Raw genomic sequence first — 18,203 nt, 5'->3', positions numbered from 1 at the left:
TCAAACCCAGAGGGCGCACATATAACCTCGATCCGATCCCTGAACCACAAATGAATCTGGAAATTTCACGCATTTCACGTGACACACTGACTGTCGTGTAGCTTATTTCTACTTTCTACAGATATGGCGATATCCGAAACCGGAGTTATTGACAAGTGCGTACAGTAAACCGCTTTTCGATGATGGTTATTTTGGGAAATAAAAAATTTCATACCACGAAACTCGGCTATAGCCGTGATTTGGTTTCTACTAAAAGCAGCCGCTATAGCAGGTTTTGTGGTTCGTTATAGTAGCCATATTCGTTAACAACGGTGGATCAAAATTCTTATAGATATTTTTTGGGCAGTTTTCTAGTGTGATGGTTGTCGGTAGGTTAGTGACCTTTTGTTCGATATGAAACCCAAGTTGGGAAATTGTACGATCGGATCTTTTTTTTAATCGTTACCGTATCGCAGAGACTCGGTGGAGTCTGGGTTCCTATTTTCTATGAAAAAATGTTAATAAAATATTCACTGTTGTGGTTGAATTGGATTTTTCGAGAAAAATTTCTTTTCATTAAATAAATGACTGAAATCTAAGTACTATGAACTAAACGACCAAAGATGGCGATATTTATTAGAGGTAAATATGTTTTATGAAATCAGTATTATTATTTGCATTTTTGTTTTTTTTTGTATTTGTATTTGAGTTTTCGTATTTTATTCATTGAGTTTGGTTGGTAACGCAGGGAGGACAGACAGAGACAGCAGGAGGTGGCGTCCTCACGAATTTCAGTGGGAAACTATACAGTTACGCGATGTCGTACGGATTGCATTTGTACATCTGTAATGGAATTTCATATTAATTTGACAAAAGGTAATAACCGTAATATTTGCTGATACATCTAAATATTACACCATGCTCCGACGAGATTGACAGTCTTTTTAGCGATCGTAGTATTTTTCTCTCATAAACATTTATATCTACGCGATGGTACTGAAACGAATCAAACACAAACTTCATCGATTGAGTTATTTTCGTAATCTCGGAAAACAAATAAGCTTCTCCATGGATGGTATTGGTGACTGGCTAAAATATTTAAGATTACAAATTCACCAATATTTGTACAGAATTTGTATTGGAGGAAAATTGTCTTGTTTATTATTGCAATATGCATGAGTATATGATAATTCGGCGTCATGAACACCGTGAATCGTTGGCGACAGCTTTTCAGGGGTTTTAGGTTATTTTGCCATTATTTACGTTCGCGTCAACAAATATTTATGTTCGTACGAATATAATACACGTTGAGAAGGGATCGACACTTTTTTTGACGGTTATTTCTGGTCGTTAAAAGATCTCTGCGATATGTGTGAACGGAACAAAATAAAACGCTTCCTGCTTAAAACAATGGAGATAAACAAAACTCGGAGAAAATACGGTCGCGAATGAGTTTTCTAATCCGCGAAATGGGACGAGGATAAAAAAAAAGAAAATCAGAGGATAAAAATAAAAGAAAAGGATGGCGATTGTAGACGAGGGCTATGCAAATACGCATTGTGCGTTTTAATTAAAAATTCTATGAGGGGTCGTTTCATCCACCAACACGCGTGCCAATCATCTCTGAAATCGCGTCCTATAAAGTGCACTACGTACTTTCTTCACTTCGTATTTTATAAACCCACTCGTTCTTAATATTTTATTGTTTCACTACATTTCGTATATTTATACGAGCTTCAGGGTATATTTTCGAGTGAACACATGACAAGTCTTCGCATGACAGGTCAGGCAGTGATAACTTCGGAACAACGATTTTTCAACCAACCTTTCATTAAGGAAGTTCACGTAAATCTAATGGAAATGGAAAATTCCAACTTTAAGGTAACTCCTGTACTGCATGCTAGTCAAATGAGTGCTAAATTTTCAAAACGCTTTTAAACCAAATTCAACGTACCGATTAAACTTATTGTTAGTAGATATGTATTCAAGCATATTTTATTAAATAACGTGAAAAAATATTTAAAATGATAGTTTTGCAAAACTATTAACTGATAGATGCAAATTTCCATGATGACACATTTTCACAGCTATTTTTCAAAGAATCATCTGTATTTTTTAACCGATTTTATTGCACCAAGTCTCATTTTGTTCCTCAACTAATCCTCTACGAATTCACCACGTAGATTTCCCTTTGAACTCATTCCTTCAGAAATTATGAATGAAAAAGTTTTTTCACTTAATGAACAATTAGCTGCAACAGTAAAACGATCAAGTTAAAAAAACAACTACACGGTGGATTCATAGAGGACCAGTTGACGAACAAAATGAGACTTGTTGCAATAGAATCGATAAAAAAACGCAGATAATTCTTTAAAAAATACGAGTGAAAATGTCTCAGCGTGGAAATTTGCATTTATCAGTTGATGGTTTTGCAAAACTAACGTTTTTAATATTTTTACATCTTAATAAAATAGTCTAAAAGCGTTTTGAAAATTTAGCACTCATTTGACTAGCATGCAGTACAAGAGTTACCTTAAGTTGAAATTTGGAAATATTCTAGAAATATACATCGGACATCTATTTCCGGAATTATTATAGGATCTACCGTCTAGTTGTCGAGAAAACAATTAAAACGAACATCACATTTTTTGAAGGCTTATACACAGGCTCTTACGGCAGGCACACTCCCTCTGTGCGACGATTTGGATTTAATGAAATATGGGATTCTCCCAACTTTAGAGAGCCAAAAACGAGAATAAGAAAATATAATGTTTTTAGATATCAATGATGTCTTGAGAAATCTTCGTTACCAATGAAAATCACTTGGGAATGGAAAAAGAAAAACACTTATTTGAGATTAAGAGTATGGATCGGTCGACTAACCTCACTTGGAATTTTCGAAATCTAAATTCTTTGACACAGTTTGATCGATTATAAAAAGGCTCTGTCAGCCTACGTAGAAAGATGGCAAAAATTGACTGACAGAGCCTTTTTTTAATCGGTCAAACTGTGTCAAAGAATTTCGATTTCGAAAATTTCAAGTGAGGTTAGTCGACTGATCCATACTTTTAAAACATAGAACGCGTTAAGTTACAGAGTTCGAAGAGGTCGCAGTCGAAAGAAAAAAAAAATAAAAAATACGTCAACTTACAATATTCTCTGAAATACTATAATTAATTAATTATTAACCCTTTCAGACCGAGCCCTATTTCGCGTTGACGGAAAATGATTCCCTTCATAATTTTATCTCAACATACTTTCTAGTTTCCGATCCATTGTGACATTTCAGTTTTTTTGTTGGGAAATATGAATTTTTGAATGTTCGCTGCGTGCAGCACCAGGTCCTTGGGGAGCAAAATCAGGAAAATTTACGAATGAATCTAGCACCTAATACCTTAAATACATCATATTAGCTTCCATTTGAAAAGAAATAACGTTTGGAGTACGAAAAAAAATGTGTACTCACTTTTCTTTTGCGATAACTAAATCACGTTTTCACACAACGCCAAATCAACATGAAACGCCGGCTTCATATTGATATTTCGATGGGTTAAAGCAGTTTATCTCTTGGTTTAGGAGTATCTATGGTGCAATCTAACATTGCTTGATGGAAATAGGCAGTTAGAACCCCAACCTTACTGACCGATGCAGTTTTATTGGGCCTGGAAGCGAGTGTTGCGTAGAAGCAACATACGGTCCGAGAGGGTTGAAGAATCAAATTTTGAAAATTTTCGAAAACAATTGGAAACGCTATCGCTCCGGTGAAGAGTCTCTGGTAGTAACTCGCCATAACATAAATGTACTCGTCTCAGAGTCGCTGCCGCGACTCTAGATATGCATATGCATATAAATAAAAAACAGCTGTTGTCACATTTTGCTTAAGGTCGATCCCCTACGACAGCTCCAATCAAAAGTTATGTACCGTCTGCATATTAAAAGGGTTGATAATTCGTTCGGATCGTAATCAATAACTTTGTAAAGAGCCTATATACGTACTCGGTGCCAGCAGATATAGTACAAATATCATTTGCTTTCGTAAAATTTATTCTAAAAGTATCTTTGATTTGACATCGCGAGTAAATTTTTTGACGGAACTATCGCTTGTTCGTTTGCAAAATATATCGTATGCAGCCTGAACCTTCGTACTTCTCGAGACTATATCTGTCAAACTAGATGGTCAATCACCTTGATTTTTTTTCACAATATCTGTGATATCCTGCTCTAGCTCCTCTTCGTTTTTTATAAACTTCCTAATTTTAGTACTAGCGGTAGAATTAATAATGTGCTGTTTGCCTATTCATGGTCCATATCGACGGCCGCGTGGAAAAACCGGCTGTTTCAGACTTTGCTCGAAAAACCGGCCATCTCACGTTTTGTTTGGAAAACCGGCTATCTGGAATTTTGCTTTAAAACCCGGCTATCTCGGATTTTGCTTGGAAAACCGGCCATCTCGGATTTTACTTGGAAAACCAGCTATTTCCGAGTTTATTTGGGGAACCGGCTATCTCGGGTTTTGCTTGAAGAACCGGCTATCTCGAGCTAAACTTGAAAAACCGGCTATTTCAGCCGTGCATTTTTTCCGCCATAAATTCAGTTGGTACCACTGTCAGCCTATATATACATATAATATTATAATACAAAATTCTCCGTGTTATCAGTATCGCTGATAAAAAAATGCTTCAATCCGCCGAATAAATAATACAGACTTTCAAGGATTCAAGGGAAAGCAGACTCCTATGAAAAATTCAACAACAATAATTCATATATTTTGAATAATAAAACTATCAAATTTAATATCACTTAAAAGTTATTTGAAAAATTGCTTAAATAATTAATCATTTAACGATTAATAGGACAGTTTTTTTTCTTATACGGGTTAAACTTGTGCATTTTTCTGAATGCCAATGAATTTCTTCCGAATTTTTTTTTTCAATTTCCTTCTCAAATTTTTAGAATTGCTGCAGATATATCATAAGGTACATTTTTCGGCCGGGTGTCTTTGAATCTTTTTGAACCGAATGGTTAATAACACTGAAATTCCACTTCTACCACGCGCACGGAGTGTAAGCGCTCTCGTTTTTCATTGTAAATACGTTTAATTTGATCCATTTCTTTTTTTCCGAAAGTTAAGAAAGATCAAAAACCTCTGGCCTTTGGAATCCGTGATATTGATCGGTTTTTGCAATATATCTCTATTTAAGCATGCATCGAGTCACCATCATTTTTTGTGTGTGACCCGTTTTCAAATATCTTTGTAACTCCAAGCAGTGTATTGCTAAAATTAGAGCGATTCGACGATTTTTACGAAAACTTAGAATATTTATGATATTTAAAACTTGTGAGTAATATTGTTCGAATGCAGTACTAATGATATACATTCAATGATACTTTATATGAAAAAATCAGCCGGAATATTCAAAATTTACGGAAAAATAAGAACAGGCAAAATGTTTAACTTACAATTTTTATTCCAACAATTATTAATAATATTCTAATCGAAAAGTTATTAACAAATCAGTTAAGGTCATGTTTTCTTTTTTATACCAAAAAAATGGACGATTTTCAAGTTTCATTAAAGTCGAAAATTTCAGTTTTTTCTATTCGTCGAGAAACGTCAAGTTTTGGAAATTTCATAAGATATTATGTATTAATCTGTACAAAGCTTTCTCTATGAGAAAGCCAAAATAAAAAATATAGTTTGTCATAGAAGATTATTTGAGCTTTGCGCTAAATTTCTGGAAAGCAATTTGAAAATTTAAATTTGCTGCGTATTTTTTTTTATCGACAGTCAACAGCCAATGTCGTGAGATGCCTACGAAAATTCTATAAACAATATTAATCATTTTTCATGTTAGTGCAATGATAAGTATGAATAAAAAATCAGTAGCTAAATAATATGATTCAAATACGTCTTCTAACCAATGAAATTTCAATTTGGATCTCCTTAGCAGATTTTTATTTTTACTAATGCCATTTACATAATTTAAGTGCCATTAGCGAGTATGGTCGCCCAGTGCTCAGAAAAATTGAAACATTTTTTTCGATCAAGAGATGCGATAGCGGCTCGACGCCAAGTATTGAAAGAAAAAACTGCAGCACAAAAGAAAAGCCAGTGCGAGCCTTGCTGTACACTTATATACGCGAATATGCCGGTTTTATGACGTTCTTCTATACTTATTTTTGATCGGCACTTAAACCGTCAAGTTCTATCACAACCAGTATGAAATTTTTTTCCTTGCCAAAGGATTTTCCTTTCTGAAGACCCCGGCCTCGCCTGAGTTCCGCGCCTTTTTGGCAGCGTCGTCGATCCACTGATTCGGCTGGTTCGGACGCTTCCGCAACTTTGTCGAATTTTTTGAAATTTTGTCGCCCTTGCCATCATTGCCATAATTATTTTTAGAGAATGATAATTCTCAAGTTCGATGAAGCGCCATCGGGTGAAACGGACAAGTTGCACAAATCTATTTTTCCGTCTTTTTTATTAAGGGATCATTCCAGTGTGTCGGATCGAAAAAAAGCTGTTTATCGATATTTTTTTTGTTGAAAAAAAAATACTCAGATCAGCTTGATTTTTGTATGTCTCATTAAAATACTCTCCAAGAACAGGAAATGAATTTTAAACGTTTATTTTCATTTTTTCACATTGTTTTTTTTATCATTAACAATGTCTTGTAAAAACAACTGGTTCTGACGGTGCCTACGATTTCAGCTGAAATTATTATCTAAAACGAAATTCTGAAAAAAGATTGCGATACTCATGAAAAATAATAATCTTTAGAATTTCGTTTCAAATCACAATTATGGCTGAAATCTTTCACACCATTTGTTTTTTATTAGAAATTTTCACAGATGGAAAAAAATGCAAAAAAAATATACATTTAAAAATTCAGTCCCTGCTCTTCAAGAATGTTTTAATTCGGCATAAAAAAATCTGACTGATGAGCGTATATTAACCTATGAAAAAAATCGTGAAACAAAAATACTTTTCGATCCATCACACAGAAACGATCCTTTAATATTTTCTAGCGACAGAGAATGGTATCCAAAAATTATGGTTGAATGGCAAATCACGAGTACCGTTCAGCGTGCTCTTAACATTGCTTGTTTTTTCTTTGCTAAGTGTTTCGAACGTTGCCGCACGATTATGATTATTATCGTTCAAGACGATTTTCACTGACGTTTTTACTGACGTTAACTGTCAGTTTGATGTTTACAAAAGACTGCGTAAAAAGATAAGTTCAGAACGTGAAACATCATACCAACAAACAACAGTTCTTTTTTTTTAAATAAAAAACTGCGCGTTTGTGTAGGAGAGAGCAGCAGCTATCATAACGTCAGCAGAAACGTCAATAGAAAAATCATATTTTCGTTATAAGCCACATTTCTGTTCACGTTAATAATAACGCAAAAAGCTAAAAAGCTTAATATACGCATAGCCAATGGATTGTGAGTATATCTGCAATTATATTTATGAGCATATCCATTGAATTTTTTTGTCTATTTTTAAAATGATAATTCACAGAAATTCAGTATGCCATTTAATTCGTAGAAAAAAATCGTTTAGTAATCCAGGCCAAAAATCCTTTTATGATGACCAAGTTGAATAAATTTAAAATCTCGATAAAAAGGCGATTTTCAAACTGATGCCACATATTTATTTCTAGCCTAATTTACTCCTAACATGGCTCATTCTCTCGTTTCCCATATCTTTCAAGCGAGTCATGACAAAATTTTTTATTGCGTTAAGGAGCCTAAAGATAATTCACTCTAAAGTCGGTAATTTTCGAAATTTTACGAAAAACTTTGACACTGCATTTAATGGATCTGCTTTTATATATTCAGGCAATATTTGTCTCCATAGCTGTACATGCATTACGATAAAAAAATTGATATGTTAATGATTAATAAAATGATCTGATCATTTGATATATAAAATTTGAATACAGACTTCGATGTTTATCACGAACAACGAAACTATCCGGAAAGAATAAATCTTTCGCCTACCACGGTCCTCAACGATGATAATCGTGATTCGGCAACGTACGAAACCCTTCAAAAAAAAAATACAAACGATGTTGATGGAACGCTGGAAGGTATTTTTTTGTCAATTTCCATTCAACCGTAATTTTGGGATACCATTCTTTGACGCTAACAAATATTAAGGGGAGAAAGGTGAATTCGTGAATATTTATAAATTCAGACAATTTTTGTCCCCATAGCTGCACATGCATTACGATACGAAAAAAAAATTGATATGATAATGATTAAGGAAGTTGAGGCTGTACAGTCATTTTTTTTATCCAAAAGTTATGACCTGTACCTTTCAAAAGTTAGGCCAGTTTACGGTTTGGCAATATTGCATACACGTTAAAGAAAGGTTGGGGAAAAAAAGACGAAAAACTGGTGAAAGCTCAGTCGAAAACACGAATGATGACGATCCTAGCCTCAAAAAACTGCACGGGAAACAGATTATTATTAATATAATCTCAGCAAATCTCCTAATAAATCTGAAAAAAATTGACATTATTCAGCAAGCCTCGTTCATGTTGCCCAAAATATTTCATATTTTTGGCATCACTTTTAACGGAGATATCACTGAATGTGTCTTGACTTCCATAAGATTACATATTATTTGGCTCAAATTGTAATTGATTTTTCTCAGCAACGACGCTCCTAAACTGTCTGAAAATTTAACTGATTTTTTTTTTTCACTTCACTTTATAAGATGCACTCGGTTTAAAAGCGATGACATCATTTTCATTCTAATGCCTCAACTTCCTTAATAAAATGATCTGATCATTTGATATTATATAAAATTTATATAATATAAAAAATAAATCTTTCGCCTACCACGGTCCTCAACCATGATAATCGAATTAAAAATAACCGATTTTTTATTTGAAAAGTCAGAAACTTTATTATTATAAAAGGAATTAAAATCATAGCAAATAAAAAAAACTCGATAGCGTCATCTTAATGAATTTATTAACGTATAGAATCTCTTCTTCTTTTATCATATACTGTTCACATAAATATATGTATATCAACTATGTCGTCAAAAAACAAAAAATATCGTAAATATGTTTTTCTTATAGCGAATTTAACTTATCCCTTCTGCTTTAAAGAGTTACATCAAGTCGGTAGCCGAAAAAAAGCGGGTTTGGTGATTTTTTTGGGACACTGGTTGCAGGTTTCAAACTATTTCTTTTTTCACAGTAAAGAGTATATTTTTGAGTACGTTTAACAATTTTTTTATTGGGAAAAATTCATAAATGTAAAACATATAGGCTGCATTCGTTGTGGGCGCTTACAGCACTCTTAAGCCCTATCTTTTGCGTATAATCGTGAGCGCTGAAAGTGTGTAAGCGCCCAAAACGAAAGCAGCTATAGTTTATTGTCCGGACCGCTGTTCAAAAGAGCTCTTCCGACCAGAGTGATGCAATAAAAATCTGAAAAAATTCAACAACATTTGGAAAGCTATGAACAACAATTATCAATAATAATATTGCCCAAAAGTCAATAACAGATTGTTAAAACAATTAATTATTCAATCATTTTGCGGTAACCTATTGTTTTTTTTTACGAATCAAATGTGTGTATTTTTCCGAATTCTCATGAATTTTTTCAGAATTTTCGTGGATTTTTGAAATTTCTCGAAAAAATTTTGAAAAAAATTTTTAAAAATTTGAATTTTGGATATGTTTTAGAAGACGTATTTACCATCAGTTTTGAAAAGTCTCAAGGTTACTGGATCAAAAATGTACAAATAGAGCCACTTAAAAAATTTAAAAAAGGGAATTTCAAAAATCCACGAAAATTCTGAAAACAATCATGAGCAGTCAGAAAAATGCGCACATTCAATTCGTAAAAAAAACAAGGGTTTACTGTAAAATTGTTAAAAAATTATTTATTTAAACAATTTATTAATAACTTTTGGGCAATATTATTATTGATAATTGTAGTTCATAATTTTCCAAATGTTGCTGAATTTTTTCAGATTTTTATTGCATCACAAAGTACGGAAATTCCGATCACGTACAATTTATCGGCTGGGTTATCCATCCAGTAATACCTTAAAATACGTTCATCAGTCAAATTTAATTTTCTCTAATTGAAATATTCTTGATGAGCAGGGAATGAATTTTTTAATGTATATTTCATTTTTTTTGTACATTTTTTTTATTATTGAATTTTTTTCATAAAAAACAATTGGTGTGCACGATTCCAGCCTTAGTTAGTTATTATCTGAAACAAAATTCTAAAAACGAATATTAATTGGCATAAGTGTCATGATCTATTTTTTATATTTTCCTCTCAGATAATAATTACGGCTGAAAACACCGTCAGGGCGTGTTTTTTATAAGAAATTTTTAATGATAAAAAACAGTGTGAAAAAATGTTTAAAAAAGTTCAAAAATCCATTGCCTGTTCTCAAAGAGTATTTTGATGAGACATAGAAAAATCAAGCTGATTGAATTGTTTTTACAAAAATAAAAAAAAATCGCGAAAAGCAGCTATTTTTTCGACCTATCACATTGAAATGATCCCTTCACAAACAAGACGGAAAAATAGATTTGTGCAGCTTGTCCGTTTCACCCGATGGCTCTTCATTAAACCTGTCCCGCGGATCATCATTTTCTGGGAATATTGATGGCAATGATGGCAGTGACCACATATCCAAAAAACCGACAAAGTCGCGAAAGCGTCGGAATCAGCCAAATGAGTGGATCGACAATGCTGCCAAAAAGGCGCGTAACTCAGGAGAGGCCGGGGTCTCCAGAACGGGAAATTCTTTTGCAGCGAAAAAATTTCGTACTGGATGCAATAGAACCTGTCGGTTCAAATGCCGATCCAAAATAAGCATCGAAGATAGAAAAAAAATTTTTCAATCTTTCTGGGCACTGGGCGACCATACTCGTCAATGGGATTATATAGCCCGATATATGCAAACCTCGTCACCAAAAGAAAGAACATCAAAAGCAACAAATAATGAACAGCGCAAACATCGATCCCATATATTTTTTCTTGCTACCTCGACAAAGCAAGTCAAGGTTTGCCGGACGATGTTTGTCGATACATTAGGTTCGTAAAAAGTAAAATTTCTCTGATAAAAAGATCGAAATTGAACTTTCCTTGGCTAGGAGATATTTTAAAAATGATATTAGCTAATGATTTTTCAACTTACTGTTATTGTAACAACATAAATAATCATGAAAAATGATTAACGCGTCATCAGCGGTCGCTCTCTGAGACTTTTGCTCATGCTTCCGTGAAAACGATGATTACTCGAAAATTTCAAATGGAATGAGTAGTTGCAAATTTGTCTATATACAATAAATACATTTCCCTGTATAATAGACATGTTGTATTTTTTTTCACTTTTGGCGCCCTCCGATAAACATCGGTAACGCATAAGAGAACTTGTAGGTTTTTATAAATATTGTTCATTAATTTTTTGTAGGCATCTCACGACATTGGCTGTTCACTGTCGACAATAAAAAAAACAGCTGCACAGACGGACATTTTATATCGGCAGATAAGCGTGGGTCTCATCGAAATAGACCCAAAAAAATACCGGATGCGGTGACTCAATCCGTTCGTGACCACATCAATACATTCGAACGGGTTGAATCACACTATACACGAGAAAGTACGAGTCGGGAGTACTTAAACGAAGATTTGAATATTGAAAAAATGTATCGGCAATACATTGAGTGGATGTCCGCTAAAGAAAATGCCACTGTTGCCACAGCACATCATTACAGAGACATTTTTAATACATTCAATTTGAGCTTTCATAAACCAAAAAAAGATCAATGTGCGAAGTGTACACATTTCCAGTTCCTTTCGATCGAAGAAAAAATGATAGAGCAGGAGAATTATGATGCCCATCAGAATAATAAGAAATCGTCTCGCGAATTGATGCACCAAGACAAGGAATTCGCAATACAGGACAGGACAGTGTGCACTGCTTGTTTCGATCTTCAAAAAGTAAAAAAAACTGAATTACGACTAACATTATAAACAAGAATTTTAACAGCGTGGATTTTGTATTATGTCTAAACTAAATTTTAATTTACAACTTTGGTACATAATTTTATATAAACTTGGTACATAATTTTAGTTCAATCAAATTTTTATTAACCGGTTGACTGGTATTGGATCATATATATACAAAAAAAAGTCGGGCCCATTCTGGTTTTGTATCATATGTGTACATATTGAAATAACTTTTTGAATTTTCAACCGATTTGGACAAAAATTGGTATACAATGGTTTTTTTGGTCGCTAAGTCGATTTATGAACTTAATTTTCACCTCACTACCCTTGAAAATGGGGAAAATCGAAGGTTGAGGGTGAAATTTTTCGTTTTTTCAATGGATTTTCATGCTATATGACAAACAAATTTTTAGTTTTTTTATCACACTGGACTCTTTCATCGAAATCAAACAAAATTCGCTACCCCCAAAAATGTGAAAAATAAGGGTTCAGGGTGAAATTTGTTAATTTTTCACTGCGAAAATGTTATGCTTTATCACATGAAAATGGAATCAGCAACCTCGAAAACCCTCAGAAAATAAATTATCGTGATTTTCGGTAACATATTGGCTCGTACCAGTTTTGGCACAAAAACTGGAAAAAAGCTCACCAGTCAACCGGTTAATAAATTGAAATTATGTACATAATTTGAATTCGGAAATAAACCTCGAATAAATTAACATTTGAACTAATTAAAATTTTGATGAACGTAAATAAGGTACATAATTTTAATTCATTTCAATTTCAATTCTCGAATCCAAATTTGAGATAATTAAAATGATGTACCGAATTTTAATTCCCAAATTAAAATTTTGGGAAATCAAAATTGTGTACCAAATTTCAATTCTCGAATGAAAAATTGGGGTAATTAAAATGTTGTACCAAATTTTGATTCCCGAATTAAAATTATATTCCGGAATTTTTATTCTTCTGAATTTTATTCAAAGAATTTAAATTTTATACCAAATTTCAATAACCGCAAATTTTAATTCTTTCCAATTTCAATTAAGCCATTGGGGATATGTTGTGCACATTGACATTGAAAAGTGGAAAAGAATGTTTCACCATCTCGAAGCTTGAGCTCTGAGTATTCATTCTGATATTCTTTCTCTCTCTGAATATTTTTTTAAAGGTTCTAGCTACACCGAGGTCAGAAACATCAGTGATGTATTATTCCAGAAAACTTGCCATATATAATTTAACGGTATTTGACATGGGAAATCACAAGGGAACCTGCTACATCTGGAATGAAACCATCGCTAAAAGAGGAGCCAATGAAATAAGTAGCTGCATTTGGCAATACATTGCAACAAAAGTTGAGTTAGGAACCAAGGAATTTCGATTTTATAGCGACAACTGTGGTGGCCAAAATAGAAACCAAATTCTATTTTCTATGTATGTGAAAGCGGCTATGGACTTTCAGATAAAAATTACCCACAGGTACTTTACATAAAGCACGCCATTACGAATGTTGTAGATGTACAGTCCCAGACAATTATTGTATTCGATGAGAATTTTTGTACTTTTAATTACTTATAATAGTATCATTTTGAAATTCCCATTTTGAAATTTTTACAATAATTGCGTTTATGACATTCCTCGTTCAGTGTCTCTGGAACTTTTCAGAACCGATGATTGAACTGTCTACGAAAACATATATAAAACTTACATTTTTTTTCATATTTCATACATTTTTTTTTATTTCAAAATAATAAGAAAATTCTGAAGAAATTCATGAGTGTTCAGAAAAATGCACACTTTTGATTCGTACAAAAAAAACAGAGGTCACGAGAAAGTTATTGCTAAAATATTCGGTTCAACAATGTGTGAATAACTTTGGGCGATATTGTTGTTCATTATTTTTATCGATGTCATGCCACGTGTTTAGTTTTTTTTTTGTTTTTTATTGAGTCACGAAGTATAAATATTCTCATTGAATTGAAGATTCGCGGTAGCGAATTGAGACGAGTACATTTTCACAATGAAAAAACAAAGACATGATTGCCGCCACTCTATATACTGAAAGGACCGTGTTCTAACCAGACTTTTAAAACTAATCAGAATTTGAAAAAACTGTTATGGTGTCGAGAAATATAATGCCATCAATTGATAAATAGAGTATCATAAAAGATGTATCATCGGTATTGCATTCGAAAAATATTGGTTAAACGGCTCAAACGTTATAAATATTCGATTTTTTTGCGGAATTGTCAAATCGCTCTAATTTTTGCAATACATTGCTTCGACTTAGATATTTGGAAACGGGCCACACACAAAACGATGGCGACTCGATGCACGCTCGGATAGAGATCCATTGTAAAAACCGATCGATATACACCCAAGAAGAGTGGTGCAATTTGATCCGTGAGGCGAAAGTGACCGAGCCGCATTACACTGTTCACGAACTCCAACAGCCAGAGGTGTTTGATTTTTCAAAACTTTCGGAAAAGAAAAAATGGACTAAATTGAAAATATCTCAATTAAGGGAGATAAATGTAAATGAGAAAGGAGAAGTCCATTATAAGCATGGATACCACGAAGAACTGCGAACCGTGTCAATGGGTACTGCGAACAGCCAAAACACAGAGCTGAAAAGAGCTTATCGTTATAAGCTACAGCTCGATTCGAATAAAAAAAAAGATTTACAATCGCTACTCGACAAAGGCCTGATTCCTCCGCATTGTCGAGATTTTTATGAAAAAATATTGTCATAAATATTGTGACATAAATAATGTTATAAAATCATAAATAAATAAAATGACATATTACAGTTCAATACAGTTGGGTTTTTAAAATGTCTTTTGCTGTGTAAAATAATGTCTCATTTAATTCGGAATCTCGCTATAGTATGTTTTATTATGAAATGTGTACTGCAATAATCAAGGTGCAAAAATATATTATGAGGTATTCCACGTGATTTCGGCGGACTTTATTACGTAAAGGCATCTTCTCATTTTTATACCAATAATTCAACGATTTTGAAGATTAGTTTTTTTGTCAATGAATTTGTTATTTTTGGGATCAATAGAAAGTTTTTCATACAATAACCTTAAGGATGTATGCGGGACACTTGCCCGCAGAGAACTGTATCTGTTTGAAATTTTTGTTTTTTCCGATTTAATGAAAATCAGAAAAAATTCAATAATAATTGTCATGCTATGAGCAACAACTATCAACCTTAATATCACTCAAAAATGATCGACAAATTAAACAATTTGTCGATGTTTAAACAAACAATTAATTATTTAATAACATACTGGTCAATTATTTTTAATCTCATACAAATGAAACTTGTGCCTTTTTCTGAATGCTCATGAATTTTTTCAAAGACGTTTCCCACGTTCTTGAAATATTATGAAGAAACTATGAAATATTAACAACAAAAAAATGAAAATTTTAGATATTTTTACTGCGGACAGGTTTACCATTAGGTTTAAAAAGTTTCAAAGACACTCGATCGAAAAAATGTACCTTATAATATATATATATATATATATATATATACAGCAATTCTAAAAATTTGAATAAGGGAATGTGAAAAAAAAATTCAGAAGAAATTCATTGGCGTTCAGAAAAATGCACAAGTTTAACCTGTATAAGAAAAAAAACTGTCCTGTTAATCGTTAAATGATTAATTATTTAAGCAATTTTTCAAATAACTTTTAAGTGATATTAAATTTGATAGTTTTATTATTCAAAATATATGAATTATTGTTGTTGAATTTTTCATAGGAGTCTGCTTTCCCTCGAATCCTTGAAAGTCTGTATTATTTATTCGGCGGATTGAAGCATTTTTTTATCAGCGATACTGATAACACGGAGAATTTTGTATTATAATATTATATGTATATATAGGCTGACAGTGGTACCAACTGAATTTATGGCGGAAAAAATGCACGGCTGAAATAGCCGGTTTTTCAAGTTTAGCTCGAGATAGCCGGTTCTTCAAGCAAAACCCGAGATAGCCGGTTCCCCAAATAAACTCGGAAATAGCTGGTTTTCCAAGTAAAATCCGAGATGGCCGGTTTTCCAAGCAAAATCCGAGATAGCCGGGTTTTAAAGCAAAATTCCAGATAGCCGGTTTTCCAAACAAAACGTGAGATGGCCGGTTTTTCGAGCAAAGTCTGAAACAGCCGGTTTTTCCACGCGGCCGTCGATATGTTACGTGTTAATTGAGTCAACTTCAATTACATATATCTCGGATTCGGGATAGTGAAACTTGTTAAAATTTTATAGAGGTGTTGTTCATATGTTAAACAATACGTATGCCAAATTTAAATAATTTCCTAATTTAACTGTCTCGTGGAGGAACCACCTTAACGATTTTACTATGAAAGTATTTTAACCTCTATCATTATATCAAAAATTGATCAATCTTAATAAATAAGTTACACATAATTTTAATAATTGGGAGAATAAAATTTAATCGTTTCTTATTTGATCATCAAAAGAGCAAAAAAGTTCAATTGCTTTTTGAATCGCAAGTAACGCATGATCTCAATCTGCGCTTCACTTCTAGTACGAAAAATTCTGAACGAACTCCAATGGTTTCGTAACTTAATAGCAAATAGCAAATTTCATTCTCACTCTTGGAATCGTGTTTGTTCATTATCGATAAATTGGAAGTGTTTCGAAATTCCACGAGTTTCTTGTTATTTTTTTCGAATCCTGAAGTGTCTCAATTCTGTTAAAATAAAATTTCTCCAAAACTAGTTTGGATGCGAGACGTTTTCGTTTCTCGGCAAATTGTACGTTTGTACGACCTCTATTTCCTTCATGCATGATACTTTTTGATTTTACTGATCGAAAATCGGCAGAAAGGTGAAATAAATTGGAAGAAAAATTCTCGTGTTTTACGTGTGTTTCTAGGTCATCGTCGAGCCTGTATACAACATGTACAATTGTAGATAGTGAGCAAGTGTGTTCCTCAAATTTGCACAATTTGCATTTACGCTAATTTCCCTCTGCGTACAAGAATTGCATCGACGATTGCTTTCCTCCTATAATCAAATTTTTCCTCCTGTTTGTGATAATAGTTCTCATTTCGTGTGTCCTTTGGGTGTAAACATGAATACGCGTTACGGGTATTGGGAAAACAAAGGAAAAGTAAAATAGCGCAAATGGATAAAGCGATGGTGGAAATGTAAACGTTGAGTGTTTCCGTACTTTCGATCTGATAATTGTCTATTTTTTTTGGTAAATGATGAGAGTAAGCTCACAATTATCGGTTTTCCATTATTCGTTAAATAGCGAAAATTCAATTTTAATGAAACAGATAAAATTGCTAATTGCTGAATATTATTACGTGCATTTCATAACATACTGAATATTAATATGCGCAATAAATGATGTTGAATAACGTTGAGATTTCGGGATTTCTTAGCTGAATTGAGGGTTGAATTCCATGTGAATTATTGCCATTGAAATTCGAATGAAAATTGTTGTTCAAAGTAACGAATGATTTACTTCGAAATTAATCATAGAAGTAAAAAATGATCTAAACGATAAATTGCACTGGCATCTCGCGAGATTAGTATTCATCTTCGAAATGTTGTCCACCATATCGATTTCCATCAGTCGAGCTACTTTTCCATAAAACAACTGGGAAATTTTTATTTTGCCATTGACTTTTCTATTTGTTACGTTGGAAAAAAATTACGGTTTTTTGAAGAATTTTTGTTTTTTTTAAGTGCATAGAAACACGTTACAAATTTTTGAACATTCTGATGCCAATATTGGCGTTGGAGGGTAGGGGAATTCATAAAAGAAGCCTTCCCACAAAGTCTTCCTCTTCCTTTCCGTAGCCCCCGCTGCACGGGCGTACTCTATTATTTTTGAAATTCCAACATCGCAATAAAGAAATGGTTCACATCACATATATAACAGCAGCTCAAATTTGCTTCAATTCTTATTACATTCTCAATCGATAAAAAAAGATATTCCATAACATATTAGGAACAGGAAGACTTCCAAGGCAATAAAAAAACGGACAATGTTGAAGCAAACCGATCTAGAGATACCGCGATAGCAACTCGGAGACAAGTACATTTTTGAAAGTGAGTTCCAGAGACTTTACAGGACTCATCGTGATTCCAACTGTTTTCGAAATTTGGTATTAATAATAAAATGTTTACAGTGGTTCAAAAACGTTTTAAATTTCGGTCGCATCGAAGAAACCGCCTTTG

The 18,203-nt window shown here is 33.2% G+C and overlaps 1 protein-coding gene across 1 annotated transcript in view; it reads left to right on the top strand.

Annotated features, from left to right (window-relative positions):
• The first annotated feature begins 781 nt into the window (after positions 1-781).
• LOC122410628 (uncharacterized) overlaps positions 782-18,203 on the top strand; it is a 141,977-nt gene continuing 124,555 nt past the window's right edge. The window contains exons 1-3 of the mRNA XM_043418910.1: positions 782-855; positions 13,151-13,458; positions 14,270-14,935. Of these exons, the coding sequence (XP_043274845.1) occupies positions 13,184-13,458; positions 14,270-14,732 (738 nt within the window). The 5' untranslated portion in view covers positions 782-855; positions 13,151-13,183 and the 3' untranslated portion in view covers positions 14,733-14,935. Of the gene's footprint in view, positions 856-13,150; positions 13,459-14,269 lie in introns of the transcript that reaches the window.

The sequence above is a fragment of the Venturia canescens genome, chromosome 5 (assembly GCF_019457755.1).
Source record: "Venturia canescens isolate UGA chromosome 5, ASM1945775v1, whole genome shotgun sequence".
Classification (NCBI taxonomy): Eukaryota; Metazoa; Arthropoda; class Insecta; order Hymenoptera; family Ichneumonidae; genus Venturia; species Venturia canescens.
Note: the sequence above shows the minus strand (reverse complement) of the source record. Positions and strands in the feature narration are given on the sequence as shown.